Source organism: Lepisma saccharinum, chromosome 22 (assembly GCF_977018435.1).
Source record: "Lepisma saccharinum chromosome 22, izLepSacc3.1, whole genome shotgun sequence".
Taxonomy (NCBI): Eukaryota; Metazoa; Arthropoda; class Insecta; order Zygentoma; family Lepismatidae; genus Lepisma; species Lepisma saccharinum.
The window spans coordinates 2138608-2164196 of record NC_139250.1 but is presented as its reverse complement, the minus strand read 5'-3'; the positions used below and the strand labels follow the sequence as shown (position 1 = coordinate 2164196).

General features: G+C 41.8%; 1 protein-coding gene across 2 annotated transcripts in view; it reads left to right on the top strand.

Moving 5' to 3' along the window:
* Positions 1 to 25589, top strand: part of LOC146004608 (alpha-galactosidase MYORG-like) — a 73795-nt gene that overhangs the window by 44332 nt on the left and 3874 nt on the right. The window contains exons 1-4 of one of the 2 annotated variants that reach the window (XM_083143481.1): positions 503 to 580; positions 18011 to 18151; positions 22816 to 24215; positions 25427 to 25583. In XM_083143481.1, coding sequence (XP_082999607.1) covers positions 547 to 580; positions 18011 to 18151; positions 22816 to 24215; positions 25427 to 25583 — 1732 coding nt within the window. In that variant the 5' untranslated portion in view covers positions 503 to 546. Of the gene's footprint in view, positions 1 to 502; positions 581 to 18010; positions 18152 to 22815; positions 24216 to 25426; positions 25584 to 25589 lie in introns of those variants that run through there. The other variant, XM_083143482.1, reaches the window with a different exon arrangement.

Here is a 25589-nt window from a genome sequence, read left to right as displayed (position 1 = left end):
CATCTGCATAATACACATATACATGTAATTAGGTAAAGTTGTCCCATGTGAATTTTACTGCGCCATGAAGGGGTGTGGAGAGGTTAGCTCCTCAGATTCTGGATATCCGCCGTGACGGAGGTGGTGTGATCATCATCACGCTTCGGTCGCCTTTACTCCCTTGTGGAGCCCCCAAACCCGCTTTATACAGGAGCATTTTCAGGGGGGAAAATCCTGTCCTGCGAGTCCAGTTTAATTGCGTTTCGTGAAACAAGAGTTGACCATTCATTCTCATTGTCAAACTTAGCCTAATGAGGTAAAAGTGACGTAAAACGGTAAAAGATGCTGTCTTTTATAGGTCAAGTTTTGCTATCTGTAGTCCACACTCATATCTCTTTTTCCCCAGAATGGCATGACATAATTTAGTGTATTCTCCTGTTATCTGATGACTAATCTAATCGGAATCGTGATAAACAAGAATCAGAATCAATGAATGCATTCAATTGCTTAGTTTTGTAACAGCTTTGTTTTGGCGTAAGTTTTTAGTTTCGATAAACTCAACTGGAAATGAGGTTCCATAAATTGATTTTGCTTGCTTTTGGTGAGTTCAATCACTTAAATTACTTTAAGCATGGAGAATATCTTTATTTAGTTGTTGTAACATTTTATTTGTCGCTTAGATGGCAGGGAAATATTGAGGCTCATTTAATATTATGTCAACGGTGTTTTAGGCTAAATTCATGCAGGTGTGTCTTCGGGAATTTGCGTATAGTTGGAGGCCACTAGAAGTTGTATCTAATGGATATTCATAACCTGATTAAGACACTGTAGATGTCCCGTTGAGAATTGTGCTGATTCCTGACAATAAGGATAAATTTTCGTTTCTGTATTATTTTAACCCCCACCGAGAAATAACAGTCAAATATGTAGTTTGAAAAACTGAGAAATTACACCATTACAAGTTTTCTCATTTCGTCAATCTCCCATTAAATATTTGATCAAGAAGATGGTTTTCATTAACTCTAATTCATTTATAAAAATCCGAGAATGCTAATTTAATTGCTTCTACAAAAAACATTAAATTTGTTGTAGAATAAGAAAGTTAGCAACAATAACAGTTCTTGAGAAAGTCAATATAGACCGACTGTGGAGCAAGAAAGTAGAGTATTTTTGTGACTCCCAGGCCAACTCTGATTTCTTGACCAAACGACCGCAAAAAGTTGAAAAACTCACTTTCTCTCCCCGTTCCGCGCCTCATTTATTACGCTGACGATATTTCACGGGCGCAAAAAGGCAGTGATGAGCGAAAGATGAGCTCTCACCCCCTCATCCTTCTCATCTTTCTCATTCTCTTTTTATTCTCTCATCTTCCTCTCATCCTCCTCTCATTCTCCCATCTTTCTCTTATCCTCTTATTTTTTTATTTTCTTATTTTCTTATTTTTTGAAAGATGAGTGCACCTTATCGTAATTTTCCAAGTCTGGGACCAAATGTTTATATATCGTGACCTACGTAAACCTCTCCTCTCATTCTCTCATTCTCTCATTCTCTTATTTTTTGAAAGATGAGTGCACTTTATCGTAATTTTCCAAGTTTGGGACCAAATGTTTATATATTGTGACCTACGTAAACCTCTTCTCTTATCCTCTTATTCTCTCAATCTCTCAATCTCTCAATCTCTCATTCTCTCATTCTCTTTTTACCTTTAGAATATTGTCGTCAACATTAGAGATGAAGTTGGAGTGCTGGAATCAACGGGGCCAAATGTTTATATATAGTGATCTTCGTAAACCTCTCTCTCGGGGGGGAACGATGTACCATACACACACACACACACACACACACACACATACACACACACACACACACACACACACACACACACACGCACACACACACGCACGCGTATGCCTCTTATTATTTCCGTATTGTAACACAAACAAACAAACAAAATAATAATTGTTGTTTTTAGGATGCCTGGCCCCTAACCTCGCCAGGGTGCGTGGTGCCCAACCCAAAAAGGTTCTAACGGCTACGGCTCTAGATAACCGCACCTCTGTAGGGTTTCACGTGTTTTTTTTTTTTCCCCCAAACTTCCATGAAACCCTACAGAGGACCTCCGTAATGCATGCAACGTGTACTAACGACTCTAGTGTTATTTGATGTTGTGATATTTTTGGATATAGAGTTTTATTGTGAGATATAGATAAAAATAATTATGTTTATTATAATATTTTCTTGATGAAGATGGAGAATATGTGCGTGTTACAAATAAAGTTGCATGCTTTTTTTTCTAGTGTGTGTGTATGTGTTTTTGATGTTTCGACAGCATCTGAAACGATAAAAAAAAGAAATTTTATTGTTAATTTTCACGTGTAAAAACAACAACAAATTTTTTTTGTGCAAATTTTCTGATTGTCTCTCGTGCTATAGTGCAAAAAAGATATTGTAACTTATAACTAATGAAATTGACATTTGTAACTGATCTGAACTAGTGAAATTCGTATTGTGCCATTGTAACTGATTGTGCTAGCACTAAAAATTTCTTATTGTGCAAGAAAATAGATGATAAAAACTTGTTAAAACTGCTCTGTGACCCTCTCATTCTTCACGTCGTAGGCGAAGGACTTCTCTGCAATCAGGATGACACTGCATAGGGTATCCTCGGGCAAGGCATCGTGGAACTCGCAGACGACCTTGATGTTGGTTCGATCGTTGACCACAACCTTCTTTCTCTTAGATGTGTTGATGACGGTCATGGGTCTCCGTGTTTTGAACTCGCTGGGCGTGTAGTACATGTCCACGCTTCCCTCGGTCACGCGTTTGTAAGCCGAAAACGCTTCGTAAAGTTTGAGATAATCGTTTTTGGTCATGTCGAGGTTGTAATTCTCGCGCGGGAACACTTCGTTGCGTCCATTTTTGAGATAAACGTTCTTGATCTTGCAGTCGTCGAATTTGCTGGAATCTTTTTCCTGATTCTTGTCCCTCCCGGTCTGAAAGAGCACTACGACGAAATCTGGCATGTCGAACTGTATGTTGTTGAACTGCGTCGTCACGTCGAATTCCATGTGACTTCCCGTCGCCATCTTCTGCACGCACTGGTAACCGTGAAAGTGAATCGGTACCTGCGGACTTTTCAAGATCTCCGCTTTGTACTTGAGGGCATAGTTTGTCTCGTATTCCACCACCGGCATTCTCAATTCCATGCTCCGGATGATGCACTTGGCTGCTTCGGGTAAAGTGTTGGCTATTGGTGTGCCGTCGGCATTCAAGTTGGTGTATCGCATTATTGCGTTGTTATCGTTGGCCGCTCTTCGAAACGTGACTCTCAGTCCTCCCTTCCACATGATCTCCTTGTAATCGGAGAAGAAACCAGGCAGCAGACGCATGGGAAAGAGCACCGTGTGACTTGTTGTCGATATTTTGGTCCCCGCTTCGAATCCTCCCGCCTGATAGTATGCTGCGTCCGTTTTGGATAATTTCAACGTTCCCACTGCCGTCGACGTGATGCCTGGATAATCTATTCTGTCAATGACGGTGTTGTGTTTCCTCACCTCCACCTGCGAGAACAGGTGAGGCACGAAGTTGTCTACGAGTATCAAGTTTGCTGCTGCGGGAAACGTGTCTCCGCTTTCTTTCTTCACCACGTCGAATTGAAGGTAGAGGTCTGCTCTGTGAGGATGAACGAACCCGTCGCCTACGTCAACGTCGTATTCGACCTCCCTGTTTGCCTCGTTGAGATTGGCAAACGTGCGACGGTTGGGAGGGAAAGATTGCAATTCGTAACTTTCGATTTGCTCCATTTTATATGTATGGTTATTTATTATACGTTGATCTCCACGATGGCAGTAGTTGTTGCACCTGCGAAATCCACCACGTCTCCTTTCTCGTTCGTCACCACCAACTCTATGTCGTCTATGCGGTTGCGACATACTGGAAAATAGATCGGCGAAGAGGGCGTGTAGATGATCGGTTCCATGAACTCGGAACTTGGTTTGAAAGTGGCTATGATTCCTGTCTGCTTGTGACTTCCTAACAATCCGTCCGAAGATTTCGTGATCATACCTTCCGCCACGTTGCAGTGTACGTTCAGAGTCTCTATGGCCAAAAATTTAGGAATGTTTGTTGCCACGTGCTTGATGCCAGCTTCGAGTTTTGTGTTGTTCTCGAAACCTAAAAGTTCTCCTATGGTGCCCAGGTCCACGGTCTCCGTCGCGGATAGGATTTCCACTCTGTGCGTGACCGAATTTTGAGAAAGGTACGTGCCTTTGGGTAATTGAGCTTGCAAAGTGGAAAGATTGTATTGTCCTGGCGTGACGACGATGTGTTCGCTTCCGACGCTAATTTTGTTGTTGTGCTGCGTAACATTAGGTATGAGGTACATGCTGTAGAATGCACGCAGAGCCACGGATTTAGGATAGACAATGTCGTCGTGCAGCGTGAGTTTCAAGATTGAAGATTCACTCGTGAGATGGAACACGCCCATCCTAGTGATGCTGTTTGAGGTTCCACAATGCTTTCTGGAAATCCTCGATCGTAGGGTTATTTATTTTAGAGAGAAACGCGAGCACGGAGAGGCAGAGATGACCGCAGTTCACGTCTCCGAAATCTTGAATGCGTTCGTCGTTGTAGTATATAGAGGTTTTGTTTGTTTTCAGATAATGAACTAAATTTGTAGGTGGAACACCTCCGAAAGAATCGAAAACGAATGCTTTATCATTGTCGTTTTTGTGGTAACATATCCAATGCGTGCCTGGATTTTCTTGACCGTCCAAGTTGACTATTCCGCATTCTCTTCTTTTAACGCCTGAAGGTAACGAGTCGGACATGAAAACTCCTCTGAAGTATTTGATTCGTAACGGTTCGATCAGAGATTCAATGTCTCGGTTGGTGAGTGCTTCTGTTTCTTTTTTTTAAACTTCTTCATCACGCCCTTCCCCTTCTTCTCCATGGCCAGGTTGTGACGTTTCTGTTCTTCCAATTCGGCTTTGTTCTTCTTCGAGTCGATGACGGTTTTCGCGATGGCGGCACTTCCGCCAGCCAAACTTCCAACGGCCCCCAATGCTGCTAGGATGGCCGGGATGCTGAATATGAAACCTCCGATCTTTTGCTGTTTCCGCGAACGCTGCAATCTTTTCAATTGAGGTGTGCTGAGCAGCAATTTCATTCCATGTCCTTTCGACAAGCAAGAACGTTTCTTCTCGCGTTGTTTCTTGGTGAGTAACCCATCGAGGGCACCTAGATTTTTAAGATTGGAGTATGGTATCTGGTACACGACACCCTTGGGCTTCATGTTGATGCTCTATGCGTTATTTTCGCAGTATGTTATTTATATATATTCTGAGATTTTTTCTTGTGTAGTTTTTTTACGGTATGTTATTTATATATTTTCAAGGCCTTGCAGTCGCTACACAAATTCTATTACGTGCTTTGTTTTCTTGCCAAGAAGTTCCTTTGTCCCCTTGTACACGATTTTTGTTTTGTTCTCGATTAAAATAGATAGCTTCTCGTCCGATAACATGTTAGCGTATCGATCTGGTAAAAATAAACTGTATTGTGCGTTGAGCAACAGGCGTACCTTGGGACCATACTGGGTAGAAACGATTGAACCGGAAGTTATCGTGTAAGATTTGTCGACTTCCAATTCCCGAATTTTTACATACTCAAATGACAAATTTAGCATTTGTTTTAATGCTTGGAGCTCACTTATTTTTTCGGTCGTCATATCAAAGAAAAATTTCAAAGTGTTAGAGAGAAATTTAATTGTTTTTCACGATGTGTGTTATTTATATATACCGAAGATTATATTTTTCACGATGTGTGTTATTTATATATCAAGTTTTTTTTTTTGACACGTATATATATTATTATTTTTTAACAGAGGAAGAAAGTTCGTGCTTCGGAAAACGCGAGGATGTGCGTAGTGATATCTTTCCTCTCCTGCATAGACTTGTACCAATCATCAGTATACTGTCTTCTTCCCTGCATCGCCTCGTACAGTTCCTCCGACCTATCGTCCAATTTTTGCCCTGCAGCCAAAAGCAGAATGTTGAGATCACCGCACCTCAGGCCGCTGATCTCCCGAAGAAGGTCCTTGAGAACCATTTCACAAGGGATGCGAAATTCCGGCATTGTTCTTGCTATGTTTACAAGTTTATTAACATCTCCGTTAACTACCTTTTTGAATATTTTAGATAGTAGCTCGGGTGGCAAATTAGTTATGCAATCCATGTTGTTTTTTTACTGTATGTTATTTATATACCCCACCCCAATTTTTGTTTCGTGTTCATGGCGATGGTGGTACCCAGTGCGGCGACCCGTTCACCCAACGATGCGTCTCTGCTCACGAATCTTTCGAAAGCTGCGTGCTCTAACTTTCTGTCTGCTTCGTGACGAGCGTCCAGATCCGTCTGCGTGGTGTTGTAAGCAATGTCGTGATCTTTGCATGCGGCGTCCAACGGATTCACACCCTTGTCTCCTCTCTCCAATCTTTTCTCGAGTTTGGTACCCGGTCCGCAGTACTGGTAGCCAGGTAGATGCATCTCGAAAGGTAACTTGTTGATGATGTCGTTCACAAGCCCCTTTCCTTCGGCCACGTTCCAAAATTTCGGAGGCAGCGTGTTGATGATTTTGATCAGGTAACCTATGCCCTTGTCGTCGTTCACGATGAAGTTGGAAAGTTTCGTGCTGATCATGTCCACGATGCCAACCTTCTCGTTGTAGAAATTACGGTTACCTGCATTCTCTTCGCCGGCTATCACCAACAATCGATCCACGAGTTTCCTAACGTCGTCCACCCAAACAAATTCTTTGGGTAACGTGTTGTAGCGTTTGACGCCGCTGCCTGTTTTGACCTGGTTCCAAATCGGTTTGATGAGATTCCTGTACTTCTCGCCGCTGCTCGATTTCACCCTATTCTGCGAGGCGTCGTTGTTCTGGTACAAGGCATCCGTCATGATTAGAATTTCCTTGTAACTCTGGTAATCTTCGTCGGTGTAATCTTTCGGCTGCTTTTTGGCAACGAGTTCCCACAGTCCCACCGTACCCGGATACCTGTTCCAACTATCCTTGTCGCCTAAATTGACTTTAATGTCGTTGCCTTCGAAGGTCACCTTCGATTTCCCAATCTTCCACACCACACCGCCGCCTTCGCTGGTTTCCATACTGGGATACAATCCGAACACTTCATCCTTGTCGAATTTCCCCGTACTCAGGTAGTCTCGTGCCAAAGGCCCCAACTCAATTTTATCCGAAGACGAGGACGTGCTACCAATAGCTCGACGTCGTGCCGGTGCATCCTTCAGTTCGAACGGCGTCGAAGGAATGCTTGAAATAGGCGTGGGTACAGCGTAACTTTTAGCTGCGAGCGGTACGAGTTCGTTGATCAAATTTTTATTTTGTTCCGTGACATTTTTAATTTCTTTACCTAGACCGCTGATGGCATCGATCACAGGTTGATCCTGACGTTTCTTCTCTTCGTAGAATCCGCGATTTTCGGATTTCCAACCTTTGAAGCGTTTTGCAAGGTAATCGCGAAGCTTAAGATTTTCGTCTTCGATTTTTCGTTTCGTCATGACGTTATTTATATATGTCGTTTCTCACAACGTTGCAACGTTTAGAAAGTCGTTGATTTTGTTTCTGTATTTTCCGTCGTTGGGTTTCCTCGTCATGTCGATCGTAGCGAATCCGAAATCGTCACCGTTCCAGCAAGTAGAGCAGCAGCCTTCCGAAAATTGATTGTAGTTCATGTCTCCGCCTACGTAGTCATCGTATGCATGCTTGAGGTTGGTGTGATCTTGACGAAACAAACATATGAAATTAGCGTTGTCGCGTACTAACTGTTTTGGAATTTTGGAAAACGTTTGAGCTAGGTAGAAGCAATCCATTCCTTTGTGACGACCTTGCGTGAAAAAGTTGCGAATTTCATTTTGATTTTCCAGGATGGCATCGTCGAACACAACAACTGAATTTTCACGACAATCGTCGAGTGGTTTTATTTCCGAGGCGAACGTTGCAATGTCCAGACCATCGTACAGTTTCATCAGTTGCTGGTATTTGGATTGCTCTAAACTTTTCGAGAACACGTACAGGTGCCTGTTCTTCCAATCTAACCAATTTGGTGCGAGGAGAAAATTGTCCACGAGCAGTGTCGTTTTTCCACACCCCGAAGGTCCTACGATCAGACAGCGGATGCTGTCGGGGAGCAATTCACCGTTTTTTTTCTTCCTTCCACTTTCCGAATCAGGTAGACGCTTTACCACGTTCCACGTACTCATAGAATCACTTCGTTTGAATCGATCCAACTTGTTTCCGGAAGTCCCAGCCATTTCACCAAAAGTTTGTTGCCTCTCTTGCGCAAAACTTTTTCGATAAGGTACGTGTCGGGGTATTTAGTTTTAGAGAGTTCCTCCTCGTAGAAGCGCCCCAATAAAATTTCACCGCCACTGTCTTTTATTATATACGTGTGACGGTTCCCGGGTAGAACTCGAACCACGGTAAAAAGTTCAGTGCTCCAGTTTCGTGTGAAACCCCTGTCAAACGTTCGCTTCAATTTACTAACCCTCACCTGTTCTCCAATTTTGTATTTAGCTTTTTTTGTCGTGGGCATGTACTTTGGACAGTAAACGCTAGAAATTAAACGTTGCTCGTCAGACCTGGTAACGTCAGCTGGCTTCATGCCTATCGTTGCGTGCCGTGTGTGATTATAGTCGTTAACAAGTTCCGGGAGAATAGTGACCCACTTGTAGCTTCCCTGAAGCGTGAAGCGTGACCACATGCGCGATTTCAGAGTGCGATTGAATCTTTCCACGATGCTGGCCTTGACGTCACTGAAGGTCGAGTAATGTTGAACGTTGTGTTTCCGAATAAACTTTTGGAATACGGCATTGTAAAATTCCTTCCCTTTGTCCGTGTGCAGAAACCGAGGTCGTCTGCCGCCGCTTTCGCGAAAAATTGTCTTGAATGCTTCCGTGACGCACGTTCCCGTTTTCGCCTTCAAAGGTAGAGCCCATGCGAATTTCGAAAATGTGTCTATGACGGTGAGGAGGTACTTGTTGCCCTTGTTCAATTTATGTAGGTTTTTTAACTTGCCGCTACTCATTTCGACGAGGTCGCTTTCCCAGAGGTCGTCGATTCCCTTGGTTACCACAGCCAAACGTTCGTAGTTGCGGCGTGCAGGTTTATGCAATTCTTGGACGATGGCTTGCCTAGACATTTTTTATTATTTTTAGAGATTACGTTTCAAAAGAAGCACCAGCGTGATGGGATTCAAAGAGGGTGGCACTTCGCTCGTGTTTTGAATGATCAGCTTATCGCCGGCACTCACGTCGAAAACGGTAAGATCTTCGTCTTCGTGTATTTCATATATGTTGCGCGTTTCGTTCCAACGTGCCAGAGGAATGTTTCCTGCTTTCTGGACACCACGATTCGATATCAAAGTCATGGTGGGAACGCTAGCTTTTCTGCCGTGAGACCAGTACGAAAATTCGTTTATCTGAATCGTGCCATCGAGGAGAAACTTGTAGTACGGATGATAAGGATGTAGCATGTACAGTTTGTTACCTTCGACGAAGGTGGAGATTCTCTGTTGATTGGGTACGCTGTTAATTTCGATGGCTTGCAGAGAATGGAGTTTAGCGAATTTAGTATCGATGCTAACGAGGTTGCTGTGAAGCTGACCCAGTGTGTTTTGTACGGGTACCAAATGCTCGACTATGGTATTCGTTACGGTAGAAAATGACGGTTTGATTTTCACTTCCACGTTCAACTGCTTGTAGCTTTCGTTGAGTTCTTGCAACTTGGCACCGAAAGAGGCCAGCGTTGATTCCTGCGTTGATTCCAGCACTCCAACTTGATCTCTGATGTTGACGACAATGTTCTGAAGGTTCTCGATTTGATTCAATTTCGAGCTCTTCTCGGTAAGATCGTTCACGATGATTCGCATCTCTGTAAACTGCGTGTGAAGGTCGGCGACGCTCTGCGAAGTGGGCAGCGTCGACACCAGCGAAGCAAGTTCGTCTCGAATCTGTTCCACGTTCGCTGTTTCTGTTTCCAGTCGTTTCAGCATACGTGATATGTTCCTTTTCAAGGCGTGTAATTCTTTGGAGGTGGGGAGATTGGCCACTTTACTCTCGAGATCGCTCAATGAACTTTTGATGTCACTCGAATCGGATAGTGCCGTCACCGCCGTTTTCAATTTTTCCAAATCTTCACTTGAAGGCACGCTCGTTCGTAACGATTCCAAGTCACCCTGTATGTTGTCCAGTACGTGATGAAAATGAGCGAGATTCGTTTCGACGTTCAAATTTTCTAAATATTCGATCTTCTGCTGAACCGTGCTCAACGTGTCTTGAATGCTCGTCAACACACTTGCTTCAGCGTGAATATTTTTAATTTCTTCGTTGATCAATTCCAAGGACGCCTGAAGCGTAGCGATGGTGGTTTGAATGTGTTCGAAATCTTGATAAGCCTCCAGTTGAATTTTTATGTTCGCGACGCTTTTACCGATGACCTGCAGTTCGTCCGACGATGGTAGGTTCGTCATTGTATCTTCCAAAGTCTGCAACTTGGATTTGATTTCTTCCAACGTGCCGGTGAATTCTTCTTGTAATTTAGAAACAACAACCTGCAAGCGTTCTATATCAATATCATTCACGACGGTTTGAAGTTCAGAGAAATTCTTTTCTATTGCGGAAGTTCGCTCTTCGATTTCGAGTTTCAATTTTTCCAAATCTTCATTTTTCGATTGAAATTGCTGTAATTTGGCCAAATCATTTTGAAGCGAATCCATGCTCAACTGTATATTTTGAATGTTGTCGTAAGAAGGTACGTCAACATAATTTTTTATCAGTGTTTTCAGTTCGGAATCGATTTTCAGAATGGGATCGAGACATTGCGTTTGGAGCGTAGCGATCTCAGACTCTAAACTTTTGTTTAAGGTCTCCTGCAAAGCGATCAAATCGGTCCTCAACTTCTTAACTCGAACGTCCAGCATGAGAATCTCTTCTGCATGGTCTACACGCTTGGTGTTGCCGAAAATATCGTTAGGCATTTTTGGTTAACGGTTATTTATAATAGGATAGACGATTCGTAATTCTACGAAGAGAGGAATAAGTTTGTCGTAGTCTCCGAGGAGTTCCACGTAAAGATAATCTCCTGCAGACACATCGTACGACATGTTAGAAAGTATCTTGTCGTGCTTGATTCGAAAAATGTTCTTGCCGGTAGAAATTTTGATTTCGCCTGCGTTCTCCGGATTCACGGTGATTTGAAGTTTCCCGTCGATCGGAATTTCATAGAAATGTAAATTGTTATTAAAAACATAAAACATCTTGCCCACATCGTTATTTATTTCCGTCCAAATGCTGTTGAGGTGAATGATTAACAAACCGTTGAGTTTAGATAACACGGAAGGTAAGAGGTTATTGAAATTTGGTGATGCAGTGTCCATGTTGCTTTGTTTGCGAAAACCAAAGAGATTCATTGTTCTTGTTAGTTATTTAACACATCGTGCTTTTTGCTATTCTTCAAAACATACAAAGGAAAAGAATGAAAGGGAGAGCCCTCGGGCGATGAAAAGTTGCAACCTGTTATTATGTTGTTAAGCCCGCTCCAAATCGAGGCTCATTAAATTCAACTCTTATTTTTCATCGCCCGAGGGCTCCCTCTTTCATTCTTTTCCTCCGTCTGCCATTCTTCTTCAAAAACACAGCGGACTTCATGACTATGGGGTTACGGTTAACACACGTCACATTTATCGCTTTTATTGTAGTGCCCCCACTCTCGCGTGTGGATTTGACAATCGAGAACGCGTAACTTGTTGTCTCTGCCATCCAATGCGACCTTGGTTACGCGCGTCGTGTACAAATCATGCAATTTACTTGCAATGCGATGATCGGTGCTAAGTTGCCTTTTACCATGAAAAAGGCATTCTTTGTAGTCTCGCATGCTAAATTTGCTGGTACTTATTTTTCCTACCCCCTTCGCCTTCTTGATCTCTTTTTCTTCTGTAATCTTTACACAGTACATTTTGGCACGAAGCCCCGCAAATTCCCTGCTGTAATTACCAGCCGCTTCATCTTTGTATTTTCCAATCGTCATTTTGTTTTCTGTCGAATGTAAGTGATGGCCTGATGGTAAGTTGCTAAAATCAAACAGATGCTTCATCTTAGTCAGATCATGTTCGAGGCTTGGTGTTTGGATTAGAAAAATGAAGCTATCCGTGTCAATGTAACATATTTGGATGTTATCTCCATAAAAAGGTTGAAACTGATCGTAGTACGATTGGTACATGTGCAATTTTGATAGTTCAAGGACGGTGGCACCTATGGCAATCGGCTTGTTGAGCATCACTTGCTTCTTGTTCCTCTCAACAAATACTAGATTCTCGTCGAAAATAGTGAAGTTTTTGAAGTAGGGTGACGCGACGATCTTCTCAAATTTCTTTTCGTCCGTGACCAACGTTGCGTCGATGTAATTACGCACGTTCTCCATCGTCTTGCCGTAGATGGCGTTATTGAACAGTTTGTACAGATCCTTGTCTGCAGGCGATGTCGATTGTGCTCTGCGGCGCGTGTTCTCGGCTATGTACGGTTCGAGCCACTTGCTCTGTCGGAACTTCAATCCTCTATGAACTTTCTTCAACTGCAAGCCGTGACTTATGTAAAATTGGAGGAGTCGGTAGTGCAGAACGTAATTCCGCTTGTTCTCCATGCTTAGTATGAGTTTTGGCTCCGATCCTCCAGGTGGCTTCTCCTTGGTGGGGGCCAGGGCCAATCCGTGATGTTTCTCGTGAAGCGTTTCGGGATAATCGAGATCCACTTCCAAGAAACAGCCCCATTCATTATCTTCGCTCCAGTTGAGAAAATCTTCGCAGGAGAGTTCCTCTTCGGTCATCCACCCGTAGTCGCTGATGGGAAGACACTGGGACATGGAGTGGCCGTACAGGTTGTTGACATCCCAGTAGACAATATAGGTGTTGGGCTTCGATGCATCGTAACCAGGCGTATGAGGATTGTTTGCTTGAGCATGGCGACGGGGACATTGGACGATGCCACCCCGTATCGCACTCTCCATGAAAGCATACTGTTCCTTCTCTGCGATGAGGCCCAGTTCCACGTTGGTGTATTTCATCATCGATTCCCAAGTCAATCCCGGCGTGGTGAAGAAATACGCAGGATCCAACTTGTATATCGCGATGCATCTCTTACGAAACGATTCGAAAATATCCATCAGAAGTGTCACGTCCAATTTCAGATAAAGATCGTGATAATCGCGAAAAGTTTGGCAATTGAATGCCGTCCACACACTACGAGCGTGTTCGTAGTCCTCTTCGGAACAGACGTCCTCCGTGAGAGAAGAATAAAATACCTCCCGGGGTGGAAGTTCCGTCTCGTCAAATTTGTCGAAATTGTTGACGTACTCGTAGGGGTAGACACCCTTGCGACGCAACAGATTCAAATTCTCATCTCTCCCCGAAAAACATTTTTGCTTGGTGGCCACAAGATCTTCGTCGCCAAGTTGAGATGCAAGGCTTGCGAGGCCGGAGGACAGGAAATTGTAAGAGTCCAGGATTCGCACTTCCACGCTTCCTCCTTCTTGGAGAGGGATCCACACTCTCACCACAATATATTTCTCGCTCGTTCTCGGGATGATGCTGATTCGAGAAGTTATGTTGTGGAGCTCTTTGACGAAGAGATGTGTGTCGTACTTCTCCGTGTAGTGCAGAAACACGGCAACAAAATGCGACTCCTTAATTTTGAGATTGCACGAATTACAGATGGTGCTTAGAAATAATCCATTCTGGTGGTTATGGTGGACGACCTTGTAATTTTCGGCGGTGAAAGCCTGGTTACACTCCTCGCATCTTGTCGCCGCGTCATGTCTCTGTTGTTGTTCTGTTGTGAGAGCAGGTGGAGAAACGTAAGAGCCTTTCAGGCTGGGTGCAAGTTCTCTCGCGCATTCCGCTATCTTCTCAACAAAATGTTTTGCCGCATCAGGTCCGCAATACAAGATGACATCATTCAATTTTTCTCCGTAGATGGAGAAACTGCAAGGCTCGTGGTGAAAAATTTGGGTCGTGCTTGAGGTAGAGGGATCAGGGTCGCAAGACGTCATGGGAACTTGGAAGCTTTCAAAGTCGGCATAAAGGACGACGGGATGGTGGAGAAGAGCCTGGTGTTTCTGAAATTTCATCTTGGTTCCGGGTTCCGGCATGACATCTTCAGGTTCTGCATTCACAGAGCCAAAACACTTGTGCTGTTCTCTCATCTTCTTACCCCCGCGAAAAATTCTCAAACACCGATCGCAAATTTCGATCTTATCGCGATTCTTGCTGATCTGCCTTCCTACTAATCCTGAGAAATTCCGTATCAAACTGTAACGGCCATCTACAAGCAAGAGTCGAATTACATTATTCTGCCTTCTCGCAGGTCTTAACACACGAATATTGCCCGAATCGTCAACCCCAAACACAGAAATATCGATATATTCTCCTTTTTCCTCCCTATAGTTTTTTAGAAATTGATTGATCTTATTCAGGGGCACAGGATAGGAAATTCCTCTCATCATATTCTCGTATCTTCCCTCGTATCCTCTGTAATTGGACAGACGTTGGGGGTGATTATTTGCTGGGTGTAATGCAGCGATGACAGACCATAAGAAACTCTTCTGATCATTACTTTGTATGTTCAACACTGCATTTTGCTTTTTTTGTTTTTTTGTTTTTTTTTGAGTGCTGCGTAATGGTTTGAAATTGCAGACTCGAAGTTCTAACATGTGGTTGTGACCGCAAAGACTCCATCCACTTCCTCTACCTTCAAACTCTTCTTGTTTTTGTGTCAGGTGCTCAAATAGCCGTGTCACTATCTCGTCAAGATTCTCGTTATTGTCATCGTGTAAGCTTTCACACCCTACGTAAAAGCTGAAAGTGCTTGACTCGGACGAGACAACTTTCTCATACAGCAGGGTCAAGACGAGATGAATTTTAATTGCAACATTGACGAGGCAATCACGTAATTTATCGACTACCAGAGATTTCACATTGTTGAGGAAGATGCTCGAGTCACACTTTTCATCCCTTTCAGATTTATACGTTATGATACGTGCACTTTTATTCAAAGCACCCTCCTCATGCTCATCAATGCGAGGTTTCTTTGCCGGCGGGACTACGACATCATGATCCGGAAGACGACATTTTTTCAAATGCCTAGCAATATTAGGTTTAGAAATCAACTTTCCACAGTTGCGACATGCCACTTTCCCGCAAAGACCGGAGGGACCTGGTTGCGGTTCCATTTTTTCTCTCTGTTATTTATATATATATACAGAGAAATTTTTTGGGGGGGTTGTGGTGGTGGTAGTGGAAAGCGCACTGAAACAGAAGGAAAAAAAGTTGAAAAATGCTAGATATTTTTTCCTTCCACATATATATTAGACGCGAACAGTATGTATGTATGTATGTATGTATGTATGTATGTATGTATGTATGTGTGTGTGCACTGTTGTAGGAGGTTAAAAATATACGACATGTAAGTGTGTGTCAATTTTTTATGACTCCTCTGAATATGTGTGTGTCAGACGCAAAAACAAAAAATATTAATATATCATGAAAAAATAAAAACTTACCTTTCAACAGAGATAGAGAGAAAAACTTCAAAATAAAAACTTGTAGCTCACTAAAACTTCCACGATAATATATATGTATACTGCCAGATAAACAATTAAGAATACTGAACTACCACGATTGACGTTCACCTTTCAAGAGAGATAGAGAGACTTCAAAATAAAACTTGTAACTCACTAAAACTTCCACGATGATATATATGTATACTGCCAGACAAACAAATTAAAAAATACTGAACTGCCACGATTGACGTTCACTATGATAATGACGTACAAAAAAACTGGTAGGTTATATAGGAACTCCTCTCCTTTTTCTCCTTCTCTCCTTCCTACTCCACGCGACTCTCTTTGGTGAAAACACAATGAGCGCTATAGTCAATGTCCTAGCAAATAAAAACCCTTGTTGACTGATTTACTCATGTTATATTTTTTTCAACAAAAGATTTTTGTGATGTGCACAATATTCTGTAGGGACAAATAACAATAAACGGGGCGTTGACAGTTCCACCCATGTATGTATTGTCGATCATTTCCCCTCGGCCTCTATTCCACGCCCCGTCAGGGTGTGGTGTGTGAAACAAACGATTCCTAGTATAAAACTCAAAAAGCGGAAGATGCTGCTGTGTTTGCTTCCGCCACATCCCCCTCTGATTCTATTGTTATCGGGGATGTGATGGATTCTTCATTCAGAACCGTGGGAAAGCTGAAAAAAATAGAATCTCTTCGGGCGAAAGAGGATGCAAGGTGAATGGGTTCGGGGAGGGGTCGCTGTGGATAGTTTGGTCCGTGATGAAAATGTTACATTGGGCGACGAAACACAATTGCTCCACAGGGGACAGGAAAAATTCTACCGAGCGTCGCTATCCACGCGAACATTAGAAATTGCCTGAATGCCTTGGGGGGGGGGGCTTTGCATAGGATTATCGATTTTCGTTTTTAGAGAATAATTTATGTAAGATTCTAGCATCGAGAATAAACAATATTGATTAAATTTTGACAACATTCACAGTACAAATCTAAACTCGTGATAATTTCGTCGCCACCATGCACCCCCCGGCGAGGTTATAGGGGCCAGGTATCCTAAAAAACAACAATTATTATTTTGTTTGCTTGCGTCACAATACGGAAAATAATAAGAGGCATACGCACGCGCGCACGTATGTGTGTGGCACATCGTTCCCTCCCCGAGAGAGAGGTTTACGTAGGTCGCAATATATAAACATTTGGTCCCAGACTTGGAAAATTACGATAAAATACACTCATCTTTCAAAAATAAGAGAATAAGAGAATAAGAGAATGAGAGAATAAGAGAATGAGAAGATGAGAGCGCGCGCGTGTGTATATGCCACATCGTTCCCCCCCGAGAGAGAGGTTTACGAAGATCACTATATATAAACATTTGGCCCCGTTGATTCCAGCACTCCAACTTCATCTCTAATGTTGACGACAATATTCTAAAGGTAAAAAGAGAATGAGAGAATGAGAGATTGAGAGATTGAGAGATTGAGAGAATAAGAGGATAAGAGAAGAGGTTTACGTAGGTCACAATATATAAACATTTGGTCCCAAACTTGGAAAATTACGATAAAGTGCACTCATCTTTCAAAAAATAAGAGAATGAGAGAATGAGAGGAGAGGTTTACGTAGGTCACGATATATAAACATTTGGTCCCAGACTTGGAAAATTACGATAAGGTGCACTCATCTTTCAAAAAATAAGAAAATAAGAAAATAAAAAAATAAGAGGATAAGAGAAAGATGGGAGAATGAGAGGAGGATGAGAGGAAGATGAGAGAATAAAAAGAGAATGAGAAAGATGAGAAGGATGAGGGGGTGAGAGCTCATCTTTCGCTCATCACTGCCTTTTTGCGCCCGTGAAATATCGTCAGCGTAATAAATGAGGCGCGGAACGGGGAGAGAAAGTGAGTTTTTCAACTTTTTGCGGTCGTTTGGTCAAGAAATCAGAGTTGGCCTGGGAGTCACAAAAATACTCTACTCAAGAACGTTCGGGAAAGATGAGGGAGCGAATGATTCTTTATGTACGCTGTCCTCTGTGGCAGAGTGGTTAACTCAGAGCTCTACAACCAGTCCTGGGTATGGATGTTGTTTGTAATGTCTCTTCGTGAATTTCATCACTCATCCTCATCATCGCGATTATATAGTCAAACCTGGAAGAAAAGCAACATTGAAGAACAACAATGGAATTAATCCAACAGAAGCCGACCTAAGCCAAAAATACCACCAATTGCATAACATACCACGTGTCTTATTACTACGTTTCAGCCGACTGGCGGATTGGCGGAGTGGTTACAATCAATTCCATCATATCACCACTCATCTTCATCCAAAAGTGGCAAAAAAGCGAAGTAAAGTAAACGAAATCAAACAAACTTCTTACCTCTCATTACAGGTGTTCTCTTTACATTGTCTGTTGCAAGAGGAGCTCCGCAAAAAGTTCTTTTGCATGATGAATCTGGTAGACTGTGGTTGAATCTTCATTTTGAGTCCACGGAAGATGGTGTTGGCATGCAGATATTGTCTAATGTGCATGGTAGGTAGCAAGGATTAACGTGTGGCATACGAAAATAATGTTTATGTACACAAGCAGTAAATGTAACATATCCACTTACATTTGTCCCTTTTCAGAGCATATGCCCACACTAAATAAGCATGGTTTGGAGACTGACAACTCCGTGATAAACTGTAAATACGTCTTTCTCTGTTCAGCAAACCAGTCTAAAAGTGTCAAGGCTTTTCATTTTTCGAGTTAGGCAATGGAAAAGTAAATTAGTGCTCAATACTGTTTTTAGTTTAGTAGTTTTTCGCTCCCTCTTCTTGGAACCATGTCGATGAGAAATCCAAATTTCGAACTCGCATTCTTTGGTGGGTAACATAAAAAGTCACCTATCCTTGATCCAATTAACCTGACTGACTTTTTATATCTCGTAAAATAGAAAGTTTTGGGCATCACTTACTGCAGGAATTTGAATCAAATCTTTTATTGAAAATCTATATCTTATCCTTCGCGTTATACATGTATCTCATTCAATACATTATACGAGAAACCTCACCTGAACAGATTGGGTGTGTGTATATATTCATGGGCATTTCCTACCAACATCATTTATTTTCAATAATGAACTCAACAGGCTGGCGCCCAGTTAGAGAGTTCAGAGATACAGGTTTCCATACATGCTTCAGTGACTATTATTTGATATTGTTTTCATTACACAGTTTTTAAATTGTATATATGGCATAGAGAACAAATCAATATTTTTGTTACGCTTTTCTAAGGCATTGTAGAGAATACTCATTCTCCAGATAGGGGATTTCTTGACAATGTTTGTTCGCGCTCTATTCACAAAAAAGGTTTGATGATTGGGTCGCGTCTTATTGTTAGGAACGCGTAATTTAAATTGTGAGATCCAAAGAGGAGAGCGAAGTTTTCCATTATATATTTTCCAGAGCAGCAGGTCGCGCACTGTCCTTCGATCGTCAAGCCTGTGCATTCGGAGCTCCTCTATTAGATTACTGTACGAATCAAATTTGGGATAAGTACCTTCAAGTTTATACTTCATATAACGTAACATCTTTGATTGTACTCGCTCTATTTTTGTAGTCTGTACTATACTGTCAGTGTTCCATACAACAGACCCGAATTCAAGTTTTGAACGTACTAATGAGTAATGTAATATCTTAAGCGTTTGGGTGTCTCGAAAGTCTCTGCCCATTCTAATAATGAACACGATAAGTTTGTAAGCGTTGCCTATTACTTTGTTAATATGGTGAGTGAAAGTTAGCTTAGAGTCAAAATATATTCCTAGGTCCTTTGCTGTTTCAGATTTTTTTTAGACTGGTATTATTAAATTTATATTGAAAATTTAAGATCGTTCTTTGTTTAGAATAAGTAACGGAATAGCATTTTGCTACATTAAGAGAAAGACCGTCGCGCAAGCACCACGCACTCAACCTATTTATGTCTTGTTGTAGACACACACAGTCTTCAATATTTTTTATTCTTTGAAAGAATTTCAGGTCGTCTGCAAATAACAGTTTCCTAGAATTAATCGAATGTTCTGGTAAGTCGTTGATTAATAGAAGAAAGAGAAGAGGTCCTATGTTGGACCCTTGACGTACTCCGGAACGCACTAGAAATTTGCTGTTTTCCTTTTAGTGAAATTACGCATTTTACGTGTAAAATATTCATGGTTTTTTATCCGTTTTCTCGTATACCTCTCGTGTATTTCTTTAAGTTAATCGCGACGATAATGATTAATGAGGAATTGATTAAATAGGCAATAGGATAAAAACAGCGGAAAAGTCATATCTTACCCAATATTGCAACATAGAACCTTGGTCTCGTATAGTATATATTTATTTATTTGTTTATTTATTTATTGCGTTTTGTTTATCATGGCGAAGTTAAGGCTTTGTAGCCTTTCCTACCACTTAACCATGTTTACAACAACATTTAAACCATTACATAGAAAGGTAAATATTAAAATAAAGAAAGAGAAATATAAAATTACAAAGAAAAAATTACAAAAGAAAAAGGATAAGAAAAAAAATACATACGGGAATAAAAACCTAACCTATACTCACGAGCATACAACAAAACACACACACACACACACACACACACGCACACACACACGCGCACACACACACACACACACACACACACACACACACACCCACACACACACACACACAATCAGATATTCATGACAGTAGTCAGGGATTTGAAATATTAAGGTGAATAAGGGTTTTCAGTGTTTTTCTGCGCTTAACTGTATTCAATTTATCACTAAAATATAATGTGCTAACTGTTTGTACCCAATAAAAATGTTTTAATTGCGTCTTAAAGACATATGCTGAAGATGAGTTCCGGATTTCGAGGGGCAGTGAGTTCCAAAGACGAGAAGTAGAAACGGTGAAAGATTTTGAATAAAAATTTGAGTTATGAAGGGGGATGAGTAGTTGAGTTCTCCCTCGCGATCTGGTGTCAAGGCTGTGTGATTCGGAAAGCATTGAGAATCTGCTCGAGAGATAAGCCGCTTCCTTTGAACTGATTGCCCTATAGAGAAGGGTGAGGTTGTGTACCTTTCGCCGATCAATTAATTTGAGCCAATTTAGCTTTGTAAAGAAAACGGATAAATGGTCCCTATATTTCAGATCGAAAATCAGTGCATGACATACTTCCCTCTCCGATGACGCAGTGGTAACGTCGTTGTCCCGGGTTCGATACCTGGTGGAGGCACATTGTGGTTAGGATCCCACTTTAAACTATAGGTCCAATCAAGATTAGCATTTCTGTGCATAAAGTGGACTTGAAAACAGAATGAAGCAAGGACGACATAAACGGATAATGTAAAATGTTTTAAGCTATTATATGTACGAAACTTTATTAAAAATGACGTTATACATTATATATTAAAGGTTTTATATGATTAATAGGTAACGTGCGGATATGAATTATTTTCAGTGTTATAACGGCGTCTACCTTATTGTGTGCCTGACGACACTCCGGCTGTACATTACATGGGTAATGTAAACAAACAAGAAACAAATAAACAAAAGGCAATGATTCATACAGTATTTACCTTTTTTTGTGCCAGGGTAAGTGCCATCAGTTGGAGCCCAAGAGATTGTATAGAGGTAGAATAGATGTTACAGTTGCAAATTACACACAACAGGGCTAGTTTACTTTATATGATATAATTGCTAGATAAGAGAACATGCATAAAACACTTACATTAATGCCCCTTACATTCCTACATCCACTCTCTCACGCATACTTCGGCATTTCAAAATACATCATTAATTAATACTAATTTAGTTTCGGGTGATGTTTAAAAACAGTAGCATTGATTACTTATTTTTTACATTCACGTTTCCGTTTCCAGGTATCTTATGTTCAGGTAGGAGCTTAAGCATGGACGAAAACACTACTCCTTTATGCAGGTATAATTGAATGTTATTAGGTTTACCTTTATATTGTTGCTTTTGAGGTTAACTTGGATCACCTTTACATAATTACCTCGACAATTTATAGTGTCGTACAATCTGAAGGTTAAGTACTTTGCCTAATTGAATGACTTAAAGTTGTATTCTGATTTACATGGTAAAATTATCGCTGGTACTATCTAATCACCGTAATAAGTAAGGTCAATGAGTAATTTATACGTAAATATGACAGTTCATTGGGCGTTTATAGTTACGACGGGGCGTAAGAAGCTTCTCCATTTTCACTTCACACACGGCTTACCTTTGCCGGATATGTTTGATGTAATCCTCTTGGAGATGTTGATACTCTTGGCGACGTGATGAATGAGATGGTTTCTAGACCGTAAGGCTTCACACTTCTGGATCTCAGCATCTTCGAGGGAGACAAGGGGGTGGACGTCCCCCAAGTGGGCTCTTTCGCGGTCTCTACTCCATCGTGATTGTAAACAATCCCGGGCGAACTAAACACAATACTGATTGGTTAGATACACGAGGCGAGTACTTGTACGCGGGTGGTTCCCGAGAGGTTGTGTAAGATAAACTGTGTTTTCCGCTTCCCCGCTTGTCTATTTATGTGCTCTTCCGAATGTTCGTTATGATACCCTCTCGGTCTACGCCTTGTTAAATCGTACTCAAACCGTGGCATCTTACCCTTCTATCTTTGCCCGTGTAATTTGAGTTCCTTGACCTATCTACAGCGACTCCTCGAAGGGAGGCAACCCTCTCCCCGGATCCATTATATTCTGCACGGTCGCTTCGTAGAGAGCGACGGGGAGTCTGTACCTATTGTCATCAACTCTCGCTCTTTAACCTTTAACATCTCCCTTAATTCACCTCCTATCGTGTTGTGTTTTTGGGTTTTTGCCGATCAGAATCTGATACTGGGCTGTCTTAAATTTCAATCGAATCCGTTCGTTGGCTCCAAAGTTGTATTTTTATATTTTTTTACTCGAGGATCGGCCTCTTCGCTCCGGAAACCGGCTTGTCAGCTGTATTCCACAATGCCACTCTCGGTGAACAGCCACAGTCCAATTCTTTTTATTGCTTATTACGGTGATTAATCTATTTATCTGATAGTTAGCAAGATTTGATCGTTATTGTATGTACCATGTATGAAGATCTCTTCTCATGGCATCGGACATTTTAAATATAACATCTCCACGATATTATAGTGAGACTGCTATGTTAGATAATTATTTTGTTTCACAGATGAAAGAACCATTCTGGAGAGCAAACTTCATCTTGCGGACAATTTTGGAGAAGCCAGCAGATGTAATGATGGTGATGTTTGCTTCCGATGGAACAACCGGTTGAAGTTATCTGTTCAGAGGCAGAGTTCAGAGTGTGCAGAATTCCGTCTTACATCAAACGACACAGAGATTCGGCAGTGCAACAGCTTACGTCATGCCCAATGGTACGGTGGTCCCTCGGTGTGGAATCAACTGTGGCCGGTTCAGGCACTGACCTTGTCAGAATCTCCATACGTCACCGGACAAGGCGAGTTCTTGGGTGTGGTCGAATCGTATTGGCTGAGTTCGCTCGCTTCGGCACTCTACGTCCCTGAAGACATCCCCTTGTTCATATCCCAAGACTCAACCACGCTCTGCTTCATCAGCAAAATAGCTGACCCCTATCCGCCACGTGACAAAACAAGCGAGTTGGAGCTCAGGTACTCCGTCTGCCAAGGCGACGACGCGAGAGAGGTTCACTTAGAAGCCGTGAACACTCTCCTTGGTCGCCCGACCGACATTCCTGACGAACGCATGATTCGTCACCCAATATGGTCGACTTGGGCAAGATACAAATCTGACATCAATGAGAGCGTCGTTCGCGAGTTTGCAAACGAGATTGTTTCGTACGGGTTCGGCAATAGCCAGCTGGAGATCGACGATAGGTGGGAAAGCTGCTACGGAGATGCAGTCTTCGACAGAGACAGGTTCCTTAACCCGGGTGATATGATGCAGGATCTTCACAAGATGGGATTCCGTGTGACCTTGTGGGTGCACCCTTTCATCAACGAGGGCTGCTCCTCGTATACTTACGCGGTCGATACCGGATTCAGTGTCAGGAACCGGACTGGCGCTCCTGGGGTAGTGTCGTGGTGGAACGGACAAGGGGTGATAGTCGATTTCACCAACTCTGACGCGGTAGAGTGGTGGACATCTCGACTTGATTCCTTGAAGACGTATCACGGTGTGGACTCTTTCAAGTTCGATGCTGGCGAAACAGGAACGCTTCCAGAATCCCCATCCCTGCACGGTAATCCCGAACTCGAACCCAACATCTTCAGCACGAGCTACGTCGAGACGGTCTCATCCTTTGGGAAATTCATAGAGGTTCGCGTAGGAAGAAGAACACAGGCTCTGCCAACCTTCGTACGGATGATGGATAAGGGTTCCAGCTGGGGCTACGACAATGGGTTGAAGAGCTTAATCACAACACTTTTGCAAATGAATATGGTGGGATATCCATTTGTGTTGCCTGATATGATTGGAGGCAATGGTTACGGCGAGGGGCCAACCAAAGAACTTTTCATACGATGGCTTCAGGCTACCACCTTCATGCCCTCTCTTCAGTTCTCCTATGTCCCTTGGGACTACGACAATGAGGTAATCAAATATATTTTTCAGTTTCTAAAAAACGAAACGAAATGTTCATATAATATCATAGACCTCAAAGATAATATAGCGATCGTTAGTGTTCACTAGAGTACTGCATTTGACCACTTTCGCTCGAAAATACTCGATCTAATCTCCAACGCTCGAGCGTGATTCGCTCGAATGTATAGAATATCACTTCACTATCCATACTTGAAGGCCCACTACACAGACAAATTACGGTTATTCGTGTACTACTGGGCTTCGAGCGTATATACCCATCGTTTGAATGTTCGAGCGTTATTCGCTCGAGCGAAGAAACAGTCCATTCCGTAAGCCATCTAGCGTCATCCGTGCGAACTATTAGACGATCGAGCAAAAAGGCCTCGATGCAACACTCTAGTGTTCACATTACAAAATCAATTGAAATTTGCTTACTCTTTCGCTTTTAAATTTTGCACATTTTGTATTTGCATTTTAAAAATCAGCGGTTTCACGATATTTGGTAACAACAAGCACATTCAATCCTTAAATATACTCTAGCCATTCTGTTGTTTTATAATAATGCCTATGGTGTTAACATTTTGCCCTCGCTTCAATCTACCGTAAATTTTCTAAAATACATAATTTTCACAAGAAACATACATTTTTTTATTTTATTTAAAGGCTATACTTACACGATCATTTTCTTGCATATACAAAGAGTGTTGATAACCAAGTTGTTATTAATTAATACACATAACATTAATGCCCCGAGAAATAATTTATATCGAATATAATACGTTTGGTGGAGGGGAGAGGGGCTATAGCTAAAATATATGTTTTTCCAAATTTAAAGGTTGTGGTTCGTGAACTAAAGTACTTCCTAATTACAGGAAAAATTTAATTTGGGTATTATTTCATTCAAAATTGATAATATAAATTCTTGAGATACCGAAGTTAAATGTGAAAAGATAAATTCAAATTAATTTGTGTCAACGCTAAGTAAAGTTCCCCGCGTCTTTTTCCCTCATGAACGATGAAATGTGAATAACTGTTTCCTATACAAATTGAGTTATTTTACAGGCGATGTCAATTCGACGTCGTATCTCTTGATGAAACGCTTGAAATTACTTTCTTAAACATTCTTAGAACGCTGTGTTACAATTTTTCTAGGTTCAAATTTCAATTTTTGACATGCCTGTACCTGTATTTGAGTTCTTGATTATTTCTTCTTTTTTCAGACTGTGGAAATAGCTCACAAATTCACTGACTTACACCTGGAGTTCTCTAACAAGATCATAGAGGCTGCTAGGAGGGCGACAGTCGATGGTACCCCCGTTAACCCTCCAATCTGGTGGGTGGACCCAGCAGATGAGGATGCACAGAAAGTTGATTCTGGTAAGT